Genomic DNA, 25103 nt, shown 5'->3' on the forward strand with positions numbered 1-25103 from the left:
ATAGTTAATTTCTCTTGTACGTCAGTTTACTTAGTTTGTAATCTTGATTTGGAATTTCTGAAAACCTTTTTGTTTACTGTTTTCTATCATTTATTTCTGCTCTACTAATCTATCAGAATTTTGTTCATCTAATTTGTTTTTCCTGATTTGGAATTGCGGAAAACCTTTTTCTATCATGTTATCTATTCTGATTACCTATCAAAAGTTTGTTTACCAACGTTGTTTTTCCTGATTTGGAATTGCGGAAAACTTTTTTCTATCATTTATATCTATTCTGATTATCTATCCAAAGTTTGTTTACCTATTTGTTTTTCCGGATTTGGAGTTGCGGAAAACCTTTTTCTATCATTTATATCGATTCTGTTTATACCTATCAAAAGTTTGTTTATCTATGTTGTTTTTCCGGATTTGGAATTGAGGAAAACCTTTTTCTATCATTTATATCTATTCTGATTATCTATCCAAAGTTTGTTTACCTATGTTGTTTTTCCGGATTTGGAATTGCGGAAATCTTTTTGTTCATATATTTTCTATCATTTCCATTTATTCTGCTGATCTATTATACTTTCGATCATCTATTTTGTTTTTCCTGATTTGAAATTGCGTGAAAACATTTTGTTTATCTATTTTCTATCATTTATATCTATTTTGCTTATCTATCAAAATTTTGTTCATCTATGTTGTTTTTCCTAATTTGGAATTGCGGAAAACCAATTTCTAACATTTACATTTATTCTGCTTATCTATCATACTTTTGTTCATCTATTTTGTTTTTCCTGATTTGGAATTGCGGGAAAACATTTTGTTTATCTATTTTCTATATTTTACATCTATCTATCAAAATCTTGTTCATCTATGTTGTTTTCCCTAATTTGGAATTAAGGAAAAAAAATTTGTTTATCTATTTTCTATCATTTAGATCCATTCTGCGTATATATCAGAATTTTGTTCATCTATTTTTTTTTCTTTTTTTATTTTATCCGAAACAGTGAAACACAATCATACTTAACATGGTTTCTCTAATTGGGTTTTTATGGCAGAGGTTCCTAAATTAACCTTAGGGTTCCATGAAAGCGTTGTAGGGGTTCCGAGAGTTTAGTATTTTTTCAACTAGTACTATTTTTAAAACTTATAATTAAACTTATATCAAATTAATAATCCGTTATTTATTTAATCAGGGGTCTGTCCAGACATTTTGCGAAAGGTCCGTTTTTCGTGAAATTGTGAAAAAATTACTCACATTCTTTCAACCAGGGTCCGCTTTTATGAATTTGTTTAAATAGGGTCCGTTATTGCAAAATTGTAATTGTAATTATTGCAAAATTACAATTATTTTAAATTGTAAAGATATACAAGATTATGCTCAACACTGTAAAATTATAATTAAAAAAATTAAATTTTAAAAAATAAACAACAATTGCTGCTTCTAAATTAGAGATGCAACATACAAATATTTGGTATTTAGCCTATACTGCTGAACGCATAATATTAAGTTCGGACGAATAATGGAAGAATCGTCTGCCGAAGACAAAACTTAATTCGTTTACATCCATCTTTCTTGTTTTCTGCCCTGGTAAAGGTTTATTCGATTAATAAAATAATAATGAAGATAAACAAATTTGTGAAGGGTCCGATTAAAAGAAAAATCATTTTGTGAAGGGTCCGTTTTTAAGTTAAAATATTTTGTGAAGGGTCCGTTTTCAAGTTAAAATATTTTGTGAAGGGTCCGTTTTTATGAAAAGATATTTTGTGAAGGGTCCGTTAACGGACCCAAATTTCTTCTAAACAGACCCCTGATTTAATATTTTTGATATTTTCATAAAATTATTGAATTAAAATGCTTGTGAGGAAATACATTTAAAAAAAAATATTTTTTCTAATAACAATATAATAAATAAAAGAATATTCATTTATGAAAAGTTCTAATAGTATTTCAAATCGAATAAAATACTCATTTTCAACAAAGAAGTATGTTTCTCTGATAACTATTCTTAACATTTATTTATTTATTTTCCTTTTTCGTTTTTATGTTAATGTAAACCATATTTCGTATTCATTCCTTTTCAGTTAATGTATGCATTAAAATCAAATTAAGAACTCGACTAGATGCCGCTTCAGACCTGTGAATTCAATTGTCTGACATAAAAACCAATTTTAAGAGAAATATTGATAAAATGATATGATGAAAAAATTTCATTCTTTATTCAATCGCTAAATATTTTCAAAATAATTAATAAAAACTTAAATTATTAGATATTTTTAAAATAATTAATATTCTTCCGTTAATTAATATAAGCTCTAGGACTGTGAATTCAACGGTCGGATATAAAATATAATTTAAGATTATTAGTGATAAAACGCTGAAAAAGTACCATTCTTCTTCTTAAATATTTTCAAAATAAAGCAGACTTTTATCGGATAATACGTTTATAATTGTCTTTTCTTCAGTTATTAAGTCGGGGTTCCATCGAAAGAGCTTTGATCGTTTAGGGTTCCATAGCTAAAAAAATTTGAAACCACTGATCTAGAGACTAGAGTCTCAAAATTTCGGGAAGGTAGATAAAGCTTTTGCAGCCAAGATCACAAAAATGATCACCCCCCTAACTTGGGGAATGTCCCATTGTCAATCTTTTCTTTGTCATTGTCTTTCCTTTGCCCATAAACTGCTATTGGGTGCTGATAAAATAAAAATGTGGATTTTTGGGAAAATGTAATAAAAAAATTATAAAGATTCGTTATTTTCAGACAAAAATGTACAAGCACATACTTTCATCTAAAGCTCATTTTTTCATATTATACAGTAAAATTAGAGACCTTTAAAGTACAAATTATGATAAGGATTCAGAAAACATATATTAAAAACGGAGATAACGATACAGCCCGCATGTAGAAATTATTTCACGGATAGTTAAATACATTGAATAAATTTTATAAAAAAAACTTACTTCTTTTATCGAGAATTTCCAATGTTTTATAAGATCCATATCCAATAAAGAGCATCATTTAGCAAGTCCACTGAAATATTTGAATAATTTCACATAAAAACGATAAAATAAAGTATTAAACAATACAAAGATGGAAGTATTCATGAAATTTAATAAAGAAAAATGCTTATTTGTCTTTAATAAACTTTTGCGCTATGTCATGCAATTTTTTTTAACTACATTAAATTTTCTTTTTTATAAAATTAGCCATAAAATTGTGAGAATTATCAAACGACTTCTTAAAAAAAAAACATGTGCACCATTTTAAAAACACTCAGATTTTTAAGTTCACGAACATATATCAGTCTTATGATTCGGCCTTTATTTGGCAGAAGTCAATAAATATAAAGGTGGTTGCCAACGGGAAGGAAAAATTTTTAACATCAATAGCACTCACCATGTTTTGTGGAATTTGATAGCTACTCTTTTGTTACTCAACGTGTTTTACGGAATTTAATGGCTAATCTTTTGTTACTCAATATGATTTATAGAATTTAAACGCTAATCTTTTGTTACTCAACACGTTTTATGCAATAATCTTTTGCTACTCAACATGTTTTGTGCAATTTGATAGCTACTCTTTTGTTACTCAACATGTTTTATGGAATTTAATGGCTAATCTTTTGTTACTCAACATGATTTATAGCATTTGATCGCTAATTTTTTGTTACTCAACATATTTTTCCATATGTTCTACACATTTAATTAATCTAAGGTATTATTGCTGAAAATTACACTTCTGGTTCATAAGAATTTACGTTATTATATTATGGTTTTAAATTATTAATTAATTAAAATTTTAATTAATTAAAATTTTAATTTATATTTGATTTTATTTACTCTTGTATTTGTTTCTAAAAAATGAGCATATATTCATTTATTACGTTTTGTCGTTTCTCTTTAAAACGACGATTAAATCAACAATGAAAACGTTGCAGGGCGTTCAACAATTAAAAAAAAAAAATAAATAAAAAAAAAAAACTGAATAACTTCTGATCTTCACATTCTAGAACTCTGTCTTAATGGTTCGTGGGGTGACCTCAAATATTCTAATTAATTACTGCAGACGATATTTTAAGTTAAGAAATCAGACACAAAAACGTACTTTTCCGTAATCTGGGAAATATAGTTCCAATAGTTTTGCCAATAGAGCGGTCCAAAGTTTGAACACTTTAAAGCTAATTTCCCTTTTTGCGTATTTCATCATATCTCGAGAACTTTTTAAGCTGATTGAAAAATCTTAGTCACACAGTTATCACTTAAACACAGTTATAAAATTCGTTTATGCACAGGCAATTTTATGCAAAATATAAATTATTTTTTTAATATTTTATTTAATGTATTAAATTAATATATTTTAATATATTAAAAAATAGCTTTAGTTCTTGGTATGGTTTTCAAAGAGAAATAAAAATGTTGCAAGTGCATTTCTGAAATACGTCTATGTAATGATAAAACCATAGTGTGTTTTACAACTATTCCATTATTGTAACATTTGGCTACAATATTACGTTTTTGCGAATGCCAAACTGAGAGATTAATTACCATCCTAGTGAGAAAACATTTCAGGCACATTATCACTGTTGGAACAGCTTTCAACCACCCAATGAAAACGCTACACATACATCACGGAAGCGTATCCGAAAACATAGCATAATACAATTAATAATCCGTTCTGATAGCATTATTAAATAATACTTTTGTGATTTTGAACTTAAAACTGACAGAATAATTTTTTCGTGATAAAAAAACTTTTCAGGCACGTTTTAATTTTTTGTCAGCGACCAACAGCCGCTTTCAACAAACAGAGACAGATTTTATTCTTCAAAATTTAAATAAATATTATTATTATTGCATACATTTTGATTTTATCTTAAAAATATTATTTAAAACACGATCAGGTAATAATTAGGAATATTTTGTTTTATGTTAAAAACATGACATCATCTTAAAAATAATGAAGAACGAGATCTTTTCCTAGATTATTTATAACAGAAAGAATGCAAAGAGGAAAAAAATTGTTGTCTCAAATAAAGTTCTTTTAAACATATTACTAATTTAAAATGCTACTAATAAAAAGTACTTTTTAAGCAGAAGCATCATCTATTTTTAAAAATATTTTTATTCATAATGGATTTTAATAAAAATATTTTTTATTCAAATAAACTCTGCAATAACAAAACTTCGTAAGGTGTTCGATTTATTTGAAAAAATAATTTCAACCATCATTTTGATGTTGTATTTTAAAGTATAATTTAATTGAGATAATTTCAAAATGGAATAAAAAAAAGTTTGTATTTCAGATGCCGAAATATGTAATATTTTTAAATATAATTTAATTTAAATAAATTCAAGAGGAGAAGGAAGAATTCACGTTTCGCAAAACGGAAAATAAAAATAATTTAAACGAGATGATTTCCTATTTTAATTATCGTTCAAATGAAGTGTTAAAGCAGATATTATTCGAACCAAAACTACCAAGCTCAGCTTCGGTGAATAAAATATTCGAAAATAAATTATTCAAGGTGGTTGAATTAAGGAAAAATTTAAATAAATAAATTTCCTCGAGTACACTTCAAGATAAATTGAAAAAAGAAAAAAAAGCTAAGATTCATTTTCAAATAAGCTAAAATATAATTTTTGACAGAAAAGCGACTTTTTATTGCAAAATATGCATTATTAATTTAAGAAATTTTAAATTTAAGAAAACAGTGTTAAATTAGAATTTTTTTAAGTTATTTAAAAAAGAAAGAAGAAAACAGTTATTGTTATTATAACCGCCTATAAAATAATTTTCAAGAATAAATATTATTCAGGGTCTGAATAATCAGTATCTACACATATCTAAAAATTAACTATAAAATAATATTTAATTCACTATAAAAATATAATAAAAAATTAAAAACAATCTACAAATAAGAAAATGATTAATTTTATGTATATAGGTAGAAGAGAGATTATTTAAAATCACATCACTCTCATCAAAAAAATACGTTTAAATATATCTATGTTAATTAAAAATACCATATTAATCCCTAAAACAAATTATACATAAAACTTAAATAAAGAATTATTAAAACTTGATAAAATAAAATTATCATACTAATCACTCAGATCACATAATCATATTAATTACTATATTAATCATCACTCATATTAATCAAATTAGTCACTCAATCATTCACTATCATTCATTAATCACTCACAAATTAATCACTCATATTAATCACTATATTGATCATATTAATCACTAAAAATATACTGAAAAATCTAAGTTCATGGGATCTTATGGGAAAGTAGATCTACATGGGATCTAAGTGTTCTATTCCTCCGTACACTGTAAAATCATCCAGACCAAATTACGGTAAAAATTGTCGGCACTCAGGTACCGGTACTTTTTACCGGAACATGTTTAGAACAAAAAATATGATGTGACGAATTTTTGAATTAACTGTAAAATCACTGAATTACTTCAACTAAACAAATATTGGTGTAAAAATTACGGTATAATATTTTACGGTGACAACGGATTTTACGGTAAAATGGATTTTATAGATGATGCACCCAAAGCTCCGGTACTTCATACCGTAATTTAATCCAGAATTTTTTGAAAGAGAATTTGATAACTTATAAATCAATATATGTAGTCAAAAATTACATAATTGACAGATTCATCAGACGCAAAGTGTAGTGAATACTTATTATAATTCTTAAAATTTCTTGCTAAGATAAAGCAGGGGTCTGCTTAGAAGAAGTTTGGGTCCGTTAACGGACCCTTCACAAAATATATTTTCATAAAAACGGACCCTTCACAAAATATTTTAACTTTAAAACGGACCCTTCACAAAATGATTTTTCTTTTAATCGGATCCTTCACAAATTTGTTTATCTTCATTATTATTTTATTAATCGAATAAACCCTTTCCAGGGCAGAAAACAAGAAAGATGGATGTAAACAAATTAAGTTTTGTCTTCGGCAGACGATTCTTCCATTATTCGTCCGAACTTAATATTCTGCGTTCAGCAGTATAGGCTAAATACCAAATATTTGTATGTTGCATCTCTAATTTAGAAGCAGCAATTGTTGTTTATTTTTTAAAATTTAATTTTTTTTAATTATAATTTTACAGTGTTGAGCATAATCTTGTATGTCTTTACAATTTAAAAACTCCTTGAAAAAGTTTTTTTCTGCAATAACGGACCCTATTTGCGCAAATTTATGAAAGCGGACTCTGGTTGAAAGAATGTGAGTAATTTTTTTCACAATTTCACGAAAAACGGACCTTTCACAAAATGTCTGGACAGACCCCTGATAACAGTTATTTACTTTGATATTTAAGGCTTGGCATTCATTTATAAACTGCATAAAAAGTCGTGTCACAAGCACTGAAGTAAGTTAAACCGTAGTTTAATTGTTTATGACATGGCATTTATTAAAGACAAGAATAAAAAATCGTGTCACACGCATCAAAATACATAAAGCATTTACATTTATGCTTGTGGCATTAAAGTAAATAAAACCATTTGAATGCTTATAACACCGCATTTACTTAAAAAGTAGTTACGTCAAAAAAGTAAATATAACAATTATTTACATTGTTGCTTACGGCATTAAAAACTATCATTTACTTTGATACCAATGACATCGCATTTACTTAACCCTTCATTAAAAATTATGTCACAAGCATTAAAATAAATAAAACAGTTATTTACATTGACGTTTATAGCATTTATGTCAACAAAACTATTAATTATTAATTATGATATTGTATTTATTTAAAAACTGCATAAATAATCATTTCATTTCAATTTAAGTAAATAAAAGTTATTTACTTTAATGCTTTAAAAGAGACATTTATTAAAAAGCTGTATAAAAATTCAAGTCATGGGCTTTAAATCAGGGGTCTGCTTAGGAGAAATTTGGGTCCGTTAACGGACCCTTCACAAAATATCTTTTCATAAAAACGGACCCTTCACAAAATAATTTATCTTTTAATCGGACCCTTCACATATTTGTTTATCTTCATTATTGTTTTGTTAATCGAATAAGCCTTTCCCGGGGAGAAAGACGGTTCCAGACAAACTAAGTTTCCCTAAGTTTAAATTCCAAATTTAGTATTCTAAGAAAATATTTCTACTTTTACAAACATTGTGTGCTCATTCTTATTAATATAAATCATATTTTTTTTGTAAATAAATCATTGATCAATTTATATTTATCCATAAAATTAATTAATAGAATATTATGTAAATAAAAATTAATATCTGGCATTTTTTTAAATAAAATATTATAAATTTAAGAATTGTTTAAGTTTACTTAACGCGAACACATTAAAAGTGATACATTACAAAGTTGTGTTATTTAAAATACGTCAATTAAAATTATTAAAAATGTGAGTGATTTTGTTTCCATTATTTGTTGGAAATGAATATTCTGTGTTGAGCAGTATAGGCTAAATACCAAATATTTGTATCTTGCATCTCTTTAGTAACAGCAGTTGTTGAGCAGGATCTTGTATCTATTTACAATTTAATAACTTCTTCAAAAGGTTTTTAGCAATTTTGCAATAACAAGACCATATTTGCACAAATTCACAAAAGTAGGACCCTGGTTGAAAGAATGTGACTTAGCGCTCATTTTATATTCATAAATTATGAATAGTTTTCTCACAATTTTACAAAAACAGGACCTTTCACAAAATGTCTGAACAGACCCCTGATTAAACAGTTCTTATTTTAATACTTATGGATTTTAATTTAGATTTTAAAAAAAAAAAACGTAAAAAAATGTCATTTTATAAACAGTAAGTAAACAATATTGAGATTTGGTTTTAGAGGTAAAATTTGAGCGCTATTTTTTAGCGTAATATTTAGTGCTAAAAGATTGCTATTTCCCCTGTTATACTACACTGTTTTGACAGCTAAAAACATCTTTGTTTTTTCTTGCTATTACAGAAAAATGATTAAAAAAAGTAACAGGTGAATTCAAATGTTGGTATCGTTTAATAAATTTAATTTATCAGGTCTATGGGTAACATAATAATATTTAAAAAGCATGTTTCTGCAACCTTTCGACAGTATTTTCAGAGGGCCAAGCTTGAAAAATGTTTATTTTGCATTGTAGAAAGGTTTCAAAATCACGAAAGATTTCTTTAAATTAATTGAAGGTTTTAATGGAGAAATACATGATAGAATGTCAATGGAAGATATACAGCAATCATATGACCCCCTGGCTTAGCATACAGTTGAAAAGAATGGAACAATCTTTTGCATAAATTTATAAGATGAAGAAAGAATAATGTTTAAAACGATTGAACATGTCTCGCGGTTACGGCTGCAGAGGCAGAATTTAGAAATTTTCAAACGGAAACACCTAGCTTTTTTTACTGAAATCAAACAACTATAGTTCCACTATAATTTCACTGAACTCTAACGAAATAAAAAGCCTAATGCTGCATCCGGGCTTTCTGCGTCTCCGTCTAGCGTCGCCACTATCCGACTTTATATCATCATTTCAACTCTGATTTAATTTTTTTTACTGTGAGGACCACGTTTAGATGAAAAATAGTACTTTAAAAGAAGACCATTTAAAATTTTGAAATTCTCTAATATTAGTTTTTTTTACTCTGTTTTGTTTAGTGTATACCACAAAATACCCATATTTTTTTTTACTCCGTTCTCTTGAACGGAATTTCACCAAGAAATCATGTGATGTCAAAGTTATTTTTTAATCATTTTGTATAGGGAGGTATAAAACACAGCGTACCCGCATCAGCCCATTTCAGGCCTAGTAACTCTTGGAGGTTAAATCTCCACAATTTTATGGATGCAATGTAGTCAACAATGCGCACCGACCGCCTTTACCCCCCAGACAAGCTCATCGAATTCAAGCAGGATAAACTTCAAGCCACGAAGGGGGATGAAGCCCCGGTCTTATATAATAACAGTCCATTGTTATAACAATTAGGCCATTACGGCCTATCAGGAGTTATACAAGAAAAAAATTTAAAACAAATTATATTCTACGCAATTTACACATGTTTCATGGCGCTAATCAGGGGTATGTTTAGAAGAAATTTGGGTCCGTTACCGGACCCTTCACAAAATATCTTTTCATTAAAACGGACCCTTCACAAAATATCTTTTCATTAAAACGGACCCTTCACAAAATATTTTAACTTAAAAACGGACCCTTCACAAAATGATTTTTCTTTTAATCGGACCCTTCACAAATTTGTTTATCTTCATTATTGTTTTGTTAATCGACTAAATCCTTCCCAGGGCAGAAAACAAGAAAGATGGATGTAAACTAAGTTTTGTCTTCGGCAGACGATTCTTCCATTATTCGTTCGAAATGAATATTCTGCGATCAGAAGTATAGGCTAAATACCAAATATTTGCATGTTGCATTTTTAATTTAGAAGCAGCAATTGCTGTTTATTTCTGAAAATTTAATTTGTTTTATTATAATTTTACAGTGCCGAGCATAATCTTGTATCTATTTACAATTTAAAAACTCATTGAAAAAGTTTTTTGCAATAACCGGACCCTATTTGCACAACAAATTCATAAAAGCGGACCCTGGTTGAAAGAATGTGAGTAATTTTTTCACAATTTCACGAAAAACGAACCTTTCACAAAATGTCTGGACAGACCCCTGCTAATTACCTTAAATAAAATATTTCAAAACTGCTTTTTTATTTTACTGAACTCTCTTATTCCTCTGCATATTCAATTGCTAAACTTAAATCAACATATTATAAAAGAGTGACAATAATAAACAACATGTATAACATAGCACTTTAAAAACAACAATAACGTAAATAACAACAAAGCGAAAATTTCAATAATTTATTAATGCCTCTAGATATATCATATTGAAGCCGAAAACAAAAACTAAAATTAATTGACTGAAATTACAGGCATTTAATTTTAAAGAGGAAAAAAAAAAGGGATGCAATAGCTCTATTTACAAAAGCCAGTTCGCAATTCAATCCAAATATAAACTTCAATACAACAAAAAAAAACAAATAATAATACATCTGTTTCATTTATTCCGCCAATGATAATCAGCACTAATCACGCCAAAAATCTATTACAATTCACCAACCGCGCAATTCGATAAAAAATGCCCAGCCAAGGGTTTATCTTAAACACTAAATTTACGTTCAATTAAGCGTGTTCTGGGGCATGCTAAAAGAATTAAGTTCGCTTGCTGGAAGTAAAAATAAAAAAAAGTTGAAAGAATTATTAAATGACCTACATTATGAGTGGCAACAGCAGAGAAGGGGCGAAAGGGGCGCTGGGATAGCGGAACTGCTCTGTCACGGCTCGGGGGGCCCCACATAGGATTGAAACTGGTTATTTCTACTTTGTATCTAAGTTAGCCACGGATCCGAAGCGAATTCGTATCTATGGTGACAAGACAAAGAAATGACAAGCAGGAAAAAAAAAGGTTCTAACCAAGAAAATTTGTACTTATATTTCTTTAGATTAATTGAATTTTTTTTTATAAGAAAGCTAGATTTTTTTTATTTATTTATCTCTTCATCCTTTCTAATAGATAGTGGATTAGTGATTTACGAAAAAAAAAAATTATAAAAAAACTGTTGTTCATAGAAAGGGAGAAAGGGTTAAAAAAAAATTAACAAATAAGTTTTTTGTCTTTAAAAAAAGAAAAGAAGAAAAAGAAACTCACTTAAAACTTGATTCAGTGTCTAATTAAGACATTGATATTTTGGACCATAATCCAAGAATACAATCCGCGCACTTTTGCTGCTAAGAGGCTAAGTTGAATTAGAGTAAATTGCTAAATTGTAATGAATGGTGTAAAATGCTAAATTGAAATGAATGGTGCAAAATACTAAATAGCATTGAGTAGTGTAAATTTCTAAAATGCAATTGCGTAAATGCTATTAAAATCAGGGGTCTGTCCAGACATTTTGTGAAAAGTCCGTTTCTGTAAAATTGTGAAAAAATGACTTGTAATCTGTGAATATAACATAAACGTTAAGTCACATTCTTTCAACCAAGGTCCGCTTTTGTGAATTTGTGCAAATAGGGTCCGTTATAGCAAAAAAACTTTTTCAAGGAGTTTTAAATTGTAAAGACAAACAAGATTATGCTCAACACTGCAAAATTATAACTAAAAAAATTTAATTTTAAAAAATAAACAGCAATTGCAGCTACTAAATTAGCGATGCAACTTTGGTATTAAGCCTATATTTGGTATTTAGCCTATACTGCTGAACACAGAATATTCATTTCGGACGAATGAAGGAAGAAGCATCTGCCGAAGACAAAATTTAGTTCGTTTAAATCTGTCTTTCCTCCCCCCCCCCCCTTCCTGGGAAGGGTTTATTCAATTAACAAAACAATAATGAAGATAAATAAATTTGTGAAGGGTTCGATTAAAAGATAAATTATTTTGTGAAGGGTCCGTTTTTAAGTTAAAATATTTTGTGAAGGGTCCGTTTTTATGAAAAGATATTTTGGGAAGGGTCCGTAAACGGACACAAATTTCTTCTAAACAGATCCCTGAAAATGTTAAATTGAATGATGCAAATTGCTAAACTTTTATTAAATGATGTAAAATACTAAATTACATTGAATGATGCAAAATGCTAAATTGCACTGAATGGTGTAAATATTATAAAAATGTGAAATTGAATGATGTAAATGGCTAAAATTGAATTGAATGATGTAAAATTCTTAATTGCATTGAATGGTGTAAATGCTATTAATATGCTAAATTGAATGGAGTAAAATGATAAATTGTTTTGAATGGAATGCTCGTAAAATGTTAAATTGAATGATGCAGATTGCTAAACTTTTATTGAATGTTGTAAAATACTAAATTGCAATGAATGATGTAAAATGCTAAATTGCACTGAATGGCGTAAATACTATAAAAATGAGAAATTGAATGGCGTAAATGGCTAAAATTGAATTGAATGATGCAAAATGCTGAATTGCATTGAATGGTGTAAATGCTATTAATATGCTAAATTGAATGGGGTTAAATTATTTAAATTGTTTTGAATGAAATGCTAGTAAAATACTAAATTGAACGGTGCAAAATGTTAAATGGAATGGAGTAAAATGCTAATTTGCACTAAATGGTGTAAAATGCTCGTAAAAAATTTCAAATTGAATTGTGGAAAAAGCTAAATTGTATTGAATAGCGTAAAATATTCGAAAAATGCTAAATTGTACTAAATGATGTGTAAAATGCTAAATTGAAGTTTTAAAATGATAATTTATATCAAATGGTGAAAATTCTCCTAAAATGTTAAATTGAATGGTGTAAAACGTTAAATTGTATTAAATGGTATAAGTAAATGCTAGTAAAATGCTAAATTGAATGGTGTAAATACTAGTAAAATGCTACATTTAATGGTGTTTACATATAAGGTTAACCATAATATTGAGTTATCAGACTTAAGAAAGATTTATTTGCACAATTATATGGTTCAAACAAATCGGCTCAGTTTGCTGCAAATTTGAATGATATAATGGTGCGACATGCTCCAAAATTACTAACAGTATATACTTCTAAAAATCTTTTGCAACATTTTACAGTACAAATTTCGACCTATACTTGATAATGGTAAGACACCATACCTTAGAGCCATTTCAAGCAAAAACTTATGAAAACCCTATATGAAAGTGATAGTTGCTTGTGTTCAATTATTAAAAACTACTGTTCGATATTTTCCAAGCATTATTGAACCAGTATATAGTAGAAAACCTGAATTTAATTATGGTATTTTATAAACTTGCTTATGTGACACTGTAGTTCAACTTAACAGACTTATAGCTCAATTTAAATAAGGTCGCAGCACATTTGCAACACGTCAATGTTATAATTCAACATTAAAACAATTCCTCTTAGCGTTGGCCTAATATATTCCCGAATGGACCAGGCATGATTTGGTCCTGTTAAATTGTATAAAATAATATGAATACTATTCTTTAATTCATATCGTGCATTTGTTGCATAAGCATCTTCAATTGCATATTGAACCACATTATAGCAACTTAATTCCGTTTTACTCCAGATTAGAAGATACGTTCGTGATACATGTGGTTTAATTGGACACCTCATTGGCGGTAGATTTTCACAACATTGTAAAAACTCTTTGAACCAATTTCATTCAGAGTGTACCGTCGGGCTAACCATGGGCGTCTTTAAAAAAAAAAAATTTTCATCGTGTTCATCATTATCTCATCTAAACAATCTTAGCTGATATCTTTTTTGACACTCAAAGCGGATTAATTGAATGAAAAAATTTATGGATATAATAATTAATAAAAATAAAAAATAAATAAAACATCGTTCACGGTCGAGCTACAAATTACAGATTTGTAAAAGATTTTTCCCAACAGATTCGCCTATTCACAAGCACATTGGTCCACGACAGGGCAGGGATAGCCTGGTTGGTAGAGCACTGGGCCCATGCCCAAGTGGTCGAGGGTTCGACTCCCCGCGTAGTAAATTGTGACTGATAAATTACGATCTGTGGAAGAATGAATGGATGTATGAATGGATCCACCCTGTAAACGGGTGTGACGTATGGGTGCGGCAGAAGTCGAATTCTTGGCCATAGATGGCGCCACTGGAAAACAAGAACAATCGCACCCCCTCTGCCTTAATGGCATACGTCAACAACAACAATTGGTCCACGACATTTTTTCTTCTTCTTTTATTTACTCACTGAACAGAATTCAAAAATAGTCTAGGGTTTTCCATATTTGCTTAGATATAAGCATAATAAAAATAAATCCTACAAGAGATTAGCATAAAAATAGTTAATTCTCAATGCATTACTATCATCAGGTTATAAGTAAAATATGAAAATACCGTACTGCATCGTGAAGACATTTTTGATAAAAAAAAAAAGAAGAAAAAACAAAATTCTGGTAATAAAGCCGAAATACGGTATTTCAATCATTCATAAGGTAACGGTTTCCATTCATATGGTAACGGTTTAAAAGAAATTCTGGTTTTTAAAATTATAGTTCTTATTACCACACATTTAATAAAAATACAAAACTGAAAAGTAAATGTAACCGAATAAATGATTTTTATGCCATGCTCTAAGGAGCCGTTTCCAAATAGTGAAATGGAACCCTGGTGTACCGTGGAAGGCTCACGCAGGGGTTCCAAGAGTTAAAATTGTTTAAGCCGGTAATGATTTTTGAAACCTATCATTATAATTATATCCAAGCAAGCCATCATTTATTTGATATATTGGTTAGTTTTATGGAATTATTTAAGTAAAATAACTCTAAAAAAATTCTAAATATCTGCTATCTTTTTTCAAAAAAATATTTCTTCCAATAACAATACTTTGAATAAATTATAAAAAGGAAATGCATTTATAAAAAATAAAAAAATTAAAAAAAATTTTTTCATTGAACTTTTCAATTTAATATAAAATGATCAAATCTTAGAATAAAGAATTATGTTTCGCTCATAATCATTCTTAACGTTTAGAACAATTCTTTTTTGAAAACTATAATTCAGCAAAATGGTCAAATCCTAGAATAAAGAATTACGTTTCTCTGATAACGATTCTAAACCTTTAGAACAATTCTTTTTTGAAAACTATAATTCAGCAAAAAGTTCAAATCCTAGAATAAAGAATTAAGTTTTTCTGATAACGATTCTCAACGTTTATAACAATTCTTTTTTGAAAACTATAATTCAGCAAAATGATCAAATCCTAGAATAAAGAATTAAGTTTTTCTGATAACGATTCTCAACGTTCATTAACAGTTCTTTTTTGAAAACTATAATTCAGCATATATTATTTCTTTTCAGTTTATGCTTACACCAAAAACAAGCACAGAACTAGTCTAGATGGCCATTCCAGGCCTGCGAACTTATCGAACTTATTATTGATAAAACAATAACTGAATATATTTCATTCATCACATTAAATATAATCAAAATAATTTATAGTTTATTATTATTATTTCGGTTAGTATATCCACAACTACTAATTTTATTTATTAATTTAAGGTTCAGTCAAAAATTGTTCGATAATTTAGGTTTTCGTAAGCCGTAAAAAATTGGAAACCTCTGCCTTAAGGTATCATGATAAAATTACCAAATTTTACTGCATTTTTACAAATTTTATCACGCACTATGAAGCCACATTTTATTGTTAATTTTACCAAAATCATGACCAAAGCGCTTCGGTAAAAATTACCGTGTTTACCGGGTTCCCATAGAATCTGAAACACGGTAAATGTTATCAGATTCTGGTAGTTTTGACCATACTTTTTTTTTCCTTAGTGAATTAATCCCGATGGTTTCAGCTGACGTTTTCAGTAGAAGCTAATGTATAAGCATTGTTAAAAAAAATAATAAATAAAAATTAACTAAAATATCATAAGAATAAATAAAATACATTCAATAGAGAGTTGCCTCTTCAAATATTTGACAGTAGTAAATAAATAAATTTTAAGCTAAGCGATAATAAATTACTCACCATGAATATAACAATTTCTGCTATACATAAAATAATTTCGTAGTCGCACTGCAGGCATTAAACGTACTGATTAAACATAAAAATGGAAATTCGTGGATTTAAAATCAATAATGTCTGCTCTGATTTCAGGCAACAAAATTGCAATTTTAATAAAAATGTTTTCATGCAACAGTTATACAGTAACTATAATTGCGATTTTTATTTTTAGATGTACAATAAAATCAATACTGTCTACGACGACTCATTTTCAAGGTTGAACGGATAAAAAAAATATATATAATAGCGCTCGTTCTAAGCACGATTTAAAATTGTAATTTTATTAATGTAACAAAGTAACAGACATAAACATCTCGTGTTTTTTATTCCCTCACTTAATATTGTAGATAAAGTGCTACCAGACGTATCAAATTAAGACTTTGAAATTATTGAAAAAGGAAATATATGAAATTAAGGAATTAACTATCGATATATTATAGTTTGCGTCGAATAAAAATAATAATTAACAGTACAATATATACTGTCTGAAAGTACCTGTGTACTTGAGTTTTTCTTTACAAATCAATAAAATACGAGACGCGACAAACCTGATACTACCTGTTGCATCAAGTTAGCTACTCACTACTTCAAATTATTATTTATAGTACAAACAAAGTAACTGTCACAAAGTAACATGCTTTGGCAGACTTAAAAATTAAAATAATAAATAAATAAATAAAATATACGTGGTTAGACTAATCAAGCTTTAACTAGAACTATTTATCGATTTATCTAGAAAAAAATAGTATTAAATTAACCAATAATCCTTTTAGAGAAAAGCGTAAGAACTTGGATCAATCAATGGATCTTGAAGTAAAGCATTAAATTAAGATCTTCCAAGAAAATTAGCTCTATCGAAAACACAGTACAATATATGTACAATAAGAACTATTATAAACAGTACAAATTTATGATACTTGTAAGTACTAATACAAAAAAATTGTTCTATATAAAATAAATAAAAAACGAGATGCGACGAGCCTTGTATTACCTATTGTATCAAGTATTCAAATTATTATTTTATTAACAAGGCAAAGTTACAAGCGCGATTATTCCATAACAGACTTAAAAATATGTACTAAGATCAGACATAGGAAATTTAAACTGAAACAATTTACCAAATTTAGCAGCAGATCCGGAAATAAAATATTTGTTTAACCAGGGGTTTGTCCAGAAATTTTGTGAAAGGTCCGTTTTTATTAAATTGTGCAAAAATTACTCGTAATTTGTGAAGATAAAATAAACGTTAAGTCACATTCTTTCAACCAGGGTCCGCTTTTGTGAATTTTTGAAAATAGGATCCGTTATTACAAAAAAACTTTTTCAAGGAGTTTTTGAATTGTAAAGACATACAAGAATTATAATTAAAAAAAATTTTTCAAAATAAATAGCAATTGCTGCTACTATTTTAGACATGCAACATACAAATATTTCGTATTTAGCCTATACTGACTGCTGAACGCAGAATATTCATTTCGGATGAATAAAGGAAGGAGCTTCTGCCGAAGACAAAACTTAGTTCGTTTGCATTTGTCTTTCTTCCCTCCCCCCTTCCTGGGAAGGATTTATTCAATTAATAAAACAATAATGAAAATAAACAAATTTTTGAAGGGTCCGATTAAAAGATAAATTATTTCTTGAAGGGTCCGTTTTTATGAAAAGATATTTTGTGAAGGGTCCGTTAACGGACCCAAATTTCTTCTAAACAGACCCTGATTTAACCATTTTTTCGGGAAAAACTGAAAAACTATAATCAATCGATTTAAGAATAAAGCAAAATTAGAATAAAGCAATATTACGATTAAGAACAAAGCACTAAAGGATACATACTGAAAATACTATATGTATGCGTTAAAAATTATTACTAATAGCACAAATTCCTGTTATTTTCAAGTATTTATGAACGAAAATCGTTCTATATAAAAATTAATAAATAACAACAGACCTAATACTAATTGTTGTATCAAGTAGCTTACACATTACTTCAAATTAATATTTTATTGACGACACGCTATCTTTGATAATTCCGTAGCAGACTTAAAAATAAATAATAAAAAAATAACGAGGTCAGACATATGAAATTTAAACTAAAAAAATTTACCCGATTTATCAATAGATCTAGAAATAAAATAATGCTAACAGTAATTTTTTTAAGGAATAGTTTAAAAACTATAATTAATAAATCTAGGAATAAAACTCCGTATTAATGAAATTAATGAATTCCGTAGAATTAATGAAAATACTATATGTGTGCAGAAAAAATTATCGATAACAGCACTAATTCCTGTTATTTTCAAGTACTTATGCACTAGAATCGTTATATATAAAAATTAATAAAAAACTTTATGCAGCAGACCTGATACTATTTGTTGTATCAAGGTTGTTATACAATATTTCAAATTAATATTTTATTGAAGAGACGCTAACATCAGTGATTATTCAGTAGCAGTGTAAAATAAATAAATAAATAAACACGAGGTCAGACATATGAAATTTAAACTAGAACTTACCCAATTTATCAATAGATTTATTTAGAAATAAAATATTAAACTAACTAAATAATGCTAACAGTAATTTTTCTAGGAATAACTTAAATACTATTATTAATAGATCCAGGAATAAAGATCGGAATTAAGGAATTAATGAAAATAAAATAAATAATTTTGTGAATTAATGAATATAAAATTAAATTTGAGTGCAATAAAACTTATTGATAACAGTTCAAATTCCTGTTATTTTCAAGTACTTAAGCACTATAATCGTTCCGTAAAAAATTAATAAATAACGAGACGCAACAAACCTGAAACAACCCTACTGTATCAAGTTTGTTATACATTACTTCAAATTAATATTTTATTGAAGAGATAAAGTAACAGCAATTACCTTAGCAAATTGTCAAAAAAAGGATATACGTGGTCAGACATATCTAATTTAAACTATGATTATTTATCAATAGATATATATTAAATTAACCGAATTTTTATTATGAAGTACTGCCATTGCATACATTACAAACATTTATTATCAAGCATATTTATTCCATATTTAATTACTGTGATTTGCAAATACTTATGCACAAAAATCGCTTCTTATAGAATTAATAAATTACGAGACGCAAGAAACATGACACTAATTGCTGTATCTAAATCACATTTATAACATACTACTTCAATTTTAAGTGGAACTTTTTTATCAATAGACTTAGAAACAGTGTGTAAAATTAACGGAATAATTGCCAATTGATTATAGGAGAAACTATTTTATTATCAAGTACCATAGTTTATCAGGGGTCTGTTCAGACATTCCGTAATAGGTCCGTTTTTGTAAAATTGTGAAAAAATTGCTCGTAATTTGCGAATATAAAATGAACGTTATGTCACATTCTTTCAACCAGGGTCCGCTTTTGTGAATTTGGGCAAATAGGGTCCGTTATTGCAAAAAAACTTTTTCAAGGAGTTTTTAAATTGTAAAGACATACAAGATTATGCTCAACACAGTAAAATTATAGTTAAAAAAATTTAATTTTAAAAAATAAACAGCAATTGCAGCTACTAAATTAGCGATTCAACATATAAATATTTGGTATTTAGCCTATACTGCAGAATGCCTTGAACGCAGAATAATCATTTCGGACGAATAAAGGAAGAAGCGTCTGCCGAAAACAAAATTTAGTTCGTTTACATCTGTCTTTCTTCCCCCCCCCCTTCCTGGGAAGGGTTTATTCGATTAACAAAACAATAATGAGGATAAACAAATTTGTGAAGGGTCCGATTAAAAGATAAATTACATTGTGAAGGGTCCGTTTTTAAGTTAAAAAATTTTGTGAAGGGTCCGTTTTTATGAAAAGATATTTTGTGAATGGTCCGTTAACGGACCCAAATTTCTTCTAAACAGTCCCCTGCTTATATTACATACTTTTATTATTCACTAAGTTCATATTAGGTACTGTTATTTGCAAGTACTTATGTACTAGAATCGTTCTATATAAAAATAGTTCATGACAAGACAGAACTCAAATACTACCTCTGTTGTATCAAGTTAGCTACACTCTACAGTGGGTGATCGGTTAACGAACTGATCGGTTAACGAACAAATCGGTTAACGAACACTTTCACGAAAGATTTTTGTGTTCGGATAACGAACAATTTCAAGAAAGATTTTTTGTGTTCGGACAACGAAAACATATTCGGTTAATGAACAAAACGAATTCTAACGAACACTTCTCGGCCTGAAAAAAATTTATATTAAACATTTGTGATCATTTTGCATACGAAATAAGATCACTGAAAGGAGAAATGTTTAAAGAAGATGAACTAACGACAGAAGAACTCCAAGAAATTTTGAATGAAGAACACCAAGAAACACAGCGAAATGTGTCTCCTACTCTTGATGTACTAATGATGAAAGAGGACCAATGCCGACATCTGCCATTAAAGATATTTTGAAAAAGTGGGAGGATGTCAGAGCAATGGTCTTAGAATGGTACCCAAACCAAGCTGATGTCAGTAGGGTTGGGAATCTTTACAACGACAATGCTATTAGTTACTTCCGGAAAATCCTGAAAAAGAGAGAAAAGCAATCGACATTGGACCGCCCCATAAGCATAAAATGAAAAGGATTGATTAATATGCAAGACTATATGTATGTATAATTTTTTAAAAAACTTATTAAGAAATTATACATTTTTTAAAATTTAATTTTTAGGGTCTCCAGAACGAATTAATCGATTTCACATAGAAGTCTATGGTAAATCGATGATCAGTTAACGAACAATTCGGATAGCGAACATAGTCTTGGAACGGATTATGTTCGTTAACCGATCACCCACTGTATTTCAACCTCTGTAATGTTATTGAAGAAACAAAGTAAAATTCAGTAATATACGTGATTATTTCAAAAGCAAAATTAAAGTTAAAGAAAATATGAAGTCGGGAAACATCAAATTCAAACCAGAACTATTAACAAATAGATCTTGCAATGAAATAAAATGTTTGAGGCAATACATTGAAACATGTCGAGTTGACCACTTGCAAAACCAAATTTTTCTTATTCAATAAAATGAATCAAAACTTTCGTAACTCGATCACGTGTCTATTTCGTATGTTGACCAGTAAAATAAGAAAAATGTCTAGAGGAGTTGTTGAATGCTATTGCAAACCTTTCAGAAGGTGATAAGAAGAAAAAATTAAAAAGAAAAATGTCTACACTATTATAAAAGTAGTAGAATACTACCGAGGTATTGAAATAATATTAAAAACAACCCAAACCCAAACCTAATAAAAAGGTTCGGAAATACACAACTAAATTTATTTTTAAAGGTTAAAATGAATGAACTGTTAAATTTTCGCTTTGTCTAAATGCTCTTGTGTATTGATATGATAAGACATTTTAAGTAACTAGCATTTATTTTGTCAGTTAAATGACTAACAAAATATGCATATTTGTTTTTCTTAAAACTAATCTGTTTAATTTATGCTTTGCAAAAAAGTTTTTTTCTTCTTTCGTTCGCTAAACAAAAGTCGAATTTAGAAAATCATACTAATTTGAAATTTCAATGGTAAAAAGGTTTGCTGTTAAGAAAATTGCTTTGTCAGGAGATCCATACTTTTAATTCCAACTTTTGCTTATTTTGCTACATCGTATAAACTTTAAAGCGAATGGAATTTATGTCATGATGATTTATTGTAGCAGCCACTATGTAAAGCTTCATAACTCTCCCTGGACTGGGGTGTATAGTGCAAGAATAAAAAAGAAGCACCTTGAATAACTTTTGATCTAATGATCGGATCATCACGTTTTAGAACTCAATCTTAATTTTTCGAGGGGGTAACCACGAATATGCTAATTAATTAGTGCAGAGGATATTTTAAGCTACGAAAAAAACGCACTTTCTCTGAATAAACATACATTTTTTTAACGGATTCTAATTTCTGACGCCCTAATTATAGGGGTAAGAGCAATCTGGGAAATATTGTCCCAATAGTTTGGTCAGGAGAACGGTCCAAAGTTTGGACCCCTTAATTTTAATTTCACTTTTTACGTATTTCGATATGTCTCGAGAACTTTTTAAGCGAATTGAATTGACAATTTAAATTTCTTTCATTAAATAAAATATGTTATAATAATTATTATTTTACCTAGAATTATAGTAGAATAAAAGATTATTATAATTGCGTGCAAAAACTTTTTTGATTCACTTATCAATTTCTCGAATTACAGCAAAATACACAAAAAGTAAAATTACCATTAAGGGGTCCAAACTTTGGATCGCTCTCCTGACCAAACTATGGGGAGCATATTTCCCAGATTGCGGCTAATCCCTATATTTATGGGGTCGAAATCCAAATCCGTCGGGGAAAAAAGCATGTTTATACAGAGAAAGTAAGTTTTTGTGTCTGATTTCGTTACTTAAAAATATCGTCTGCACTAATTAATTAGCATCCTCTCGAACCTTTAGGATTGAGTCCCAGAATGCGAAGATCCGATCATTAGATCAAAAGTTATTCAGGGTGGTCCCTTTTTTTTTTTTTTTTTACCCCACTGTACAACTGTTGTGGTTAAAGCATCGTACAATCAACTTTGTGGTCTTTTGTTCGAATTCAGCTGGCAGCCATTGAATCACCTCCCTCTCACAAATTCCTCGCTCAAAAATGAATATATGCTGTTTAATTATGAGTACATTGAGTTTTTAAATTTTAATATTATTTGTTACGAGCTATTTTGATACTTTTTTGCTCGATTTTGAGAATTATTACTTTTTTTTAATTAGTATATATAATTTTTTTTCATTCTGTATGTAATTAACATCATTCAAGATAAATTGCAAGTTTTAAAATTATTTCGGTAGCATTTAATTATAATTTTATTTTATATAATAATATATAAGAAATATATGATAACATGGTATGTCAAAATATTACTATCAGGGGTTGGTCCAGACATTTTGTGAAAGGTCCGTTTTTCGTGAAATTGTGAAAAAATTACTCACATTCTTTCAACCAGAGTCCGCTTTTATGAATTTGTGCAAATAGGGTCCGTTATTGCAAAAAAAAAAATTTTCAAGGAGTTTTTAAATTGTAAAGACATACAAGATTATGCTCAACACTGTAAAAATTTAATTAAAAAAATTAAATTTTAAAAAATAAACAATAATTGCTGCTTCTAAATTAGAGATGCAACATACAAATATTTGGTATTTAGCCTATACTGCTGAACGCAGTACATTAATTTCGGACGAATAATGGAAGAAGCGTCTGCCGAAGACAAAACGTAATTCGTTTACATCCATCTTTCTTGTTTTCTGCCCTGGGAAGGGTTTATTTGATTAATACAATAATAATGAAGATAAACAAATTTGTGAAGGGTCCGATTAAAAGAAAAATCATTTTGTGAAGGGTCCGTTTTTATGATAAGATATTTTGTGAAGGGTCCGTTAGGCGTTAACGGACCCAAATTTCTTCTAAACAGACCCCTGACTATGTAATAAATAATTATAATGAAAACCACTGAACTATCTTCCTCTTTAAATTATCCACCTGTTTATGTTGACCGCTATACAATACATCATAGCAATGTATCACAAGTGATCAACTTACATAAATTGCATTGTATAATAAGGTACATGTTCAAAAAGTGCAGGAGAGTGGCTGTAGCTTTAAAATTTGTTATGGTCGGCTGCAAAATGCCAACAATTTTTTAGGGTGACGGAATATAATAATGTGGTACTAAGCTGATCCATATCATCGTGCTTCATTAACTTGTACGATAACGACATAAATTGTATGGCTTGTTAAACCATGTTATAATATGGTTCAATTTGAGTGGAAACAACACTTTTTTAATGATTTCAAATACTTTGAGCCATATTATGGTTCAAAATAACGATATTATAGTTCAACTTGTTTGGAAACAGGGTTCAACTTAACACTTTTATGGTTGCAAATAATTTGAACCATATTATGGACACTTTTTTTATGATTTCAAATAATTTGCACCATATTTTTGTTCAAAGTACCAGTACTATGGTTCAACTTATTAAGAAACAGGTTTCAACTTAACACTTTTATAAATTCAACTAATTAGCACCGTATTATGGTTCAGAGTAACGATATTATGGTTCAACTTGCTTGGAAACAAGTTTCAATTTAACACTTTTTATGGTTGCAATTAATTTGCACCACATTTTGATTCAAAGTATCGATATCGTAATTCAACTTTGAAACGATTTTTAGGCACAAAGTTACGTGCAATTTTTAGCTATAAATTTTAGGTACAATTAGGTTGTTTATTTTAACAAGAGTTTAAATGAGGTGATTTTAAAAGAAGAAAGAAAAAAAAAGGTTTTGTAAGCAATTTCTTAACGCCATCTTCTAAAGCTAATTTTCTTAACTTCAAAATAATTTTGAAGAACAACTTAACGCAAAGTTTTATTTGCTCGAGGTATTGGTAATCATTAACATTCATCTAATAAATATGATTAAATAATTATTGAACTAAAATGTAAGGATTACTCAACAAAAGAAAAATACGTACACTCAGATTTCTAAAACAATGTAACTTACTTCTTCTAATTTAAATGCATAAC

General features: G+C 28.6%; 1 protein-coding gene across 11 annotated transcripts in view; it reads right to left on the reverse strand.

Moving 5' to 3' along the window:
* The window catches only part of LOC107436894 (exocyst complex component 4), a 332756-nt gene that overhangs the window by 299098 nt on the left and 8555 nt on the right, over nt 1-25103 (reverse strand). For 7 of the 11 annotated variants that reach the window (XM_071184141.2, XM_071184140.2, XM_071184138.2 and 4 more), the window contains exon 2: nt 2946-3015. The exons of the other annotated variants lie outside the window; for them this stretch is intronic. In XM_071184141.2, the coding sequence (XP_071040242.2) occupies nt 2946-2984 (39 nt within the window). In that variant the 5' untranslated portion in view covers nt 2985-3015. The remainder of the gene's footprint in view (nt 1-2945; nt 3016-25103) is intronic. 11 annotated transcript variants of the gene reach the window in all.

Source organism: Parasteatoda tepidariorum, chromosome 10 (assembly GCF_982258835.1).
Source record: "Parasteatoda tepidariorum strain Cologne lab strain chromosome 10, Ptep-v5.0, whole genome shotgun sequence".
NCBI classification, from domain to species: domain Eukaryota; kingdom Metazoa; phylum Arthropoda; class Arachnida; order Araneae; family Theridiidae; genus Parasteatoda; species Parasteatoda tepidariorum.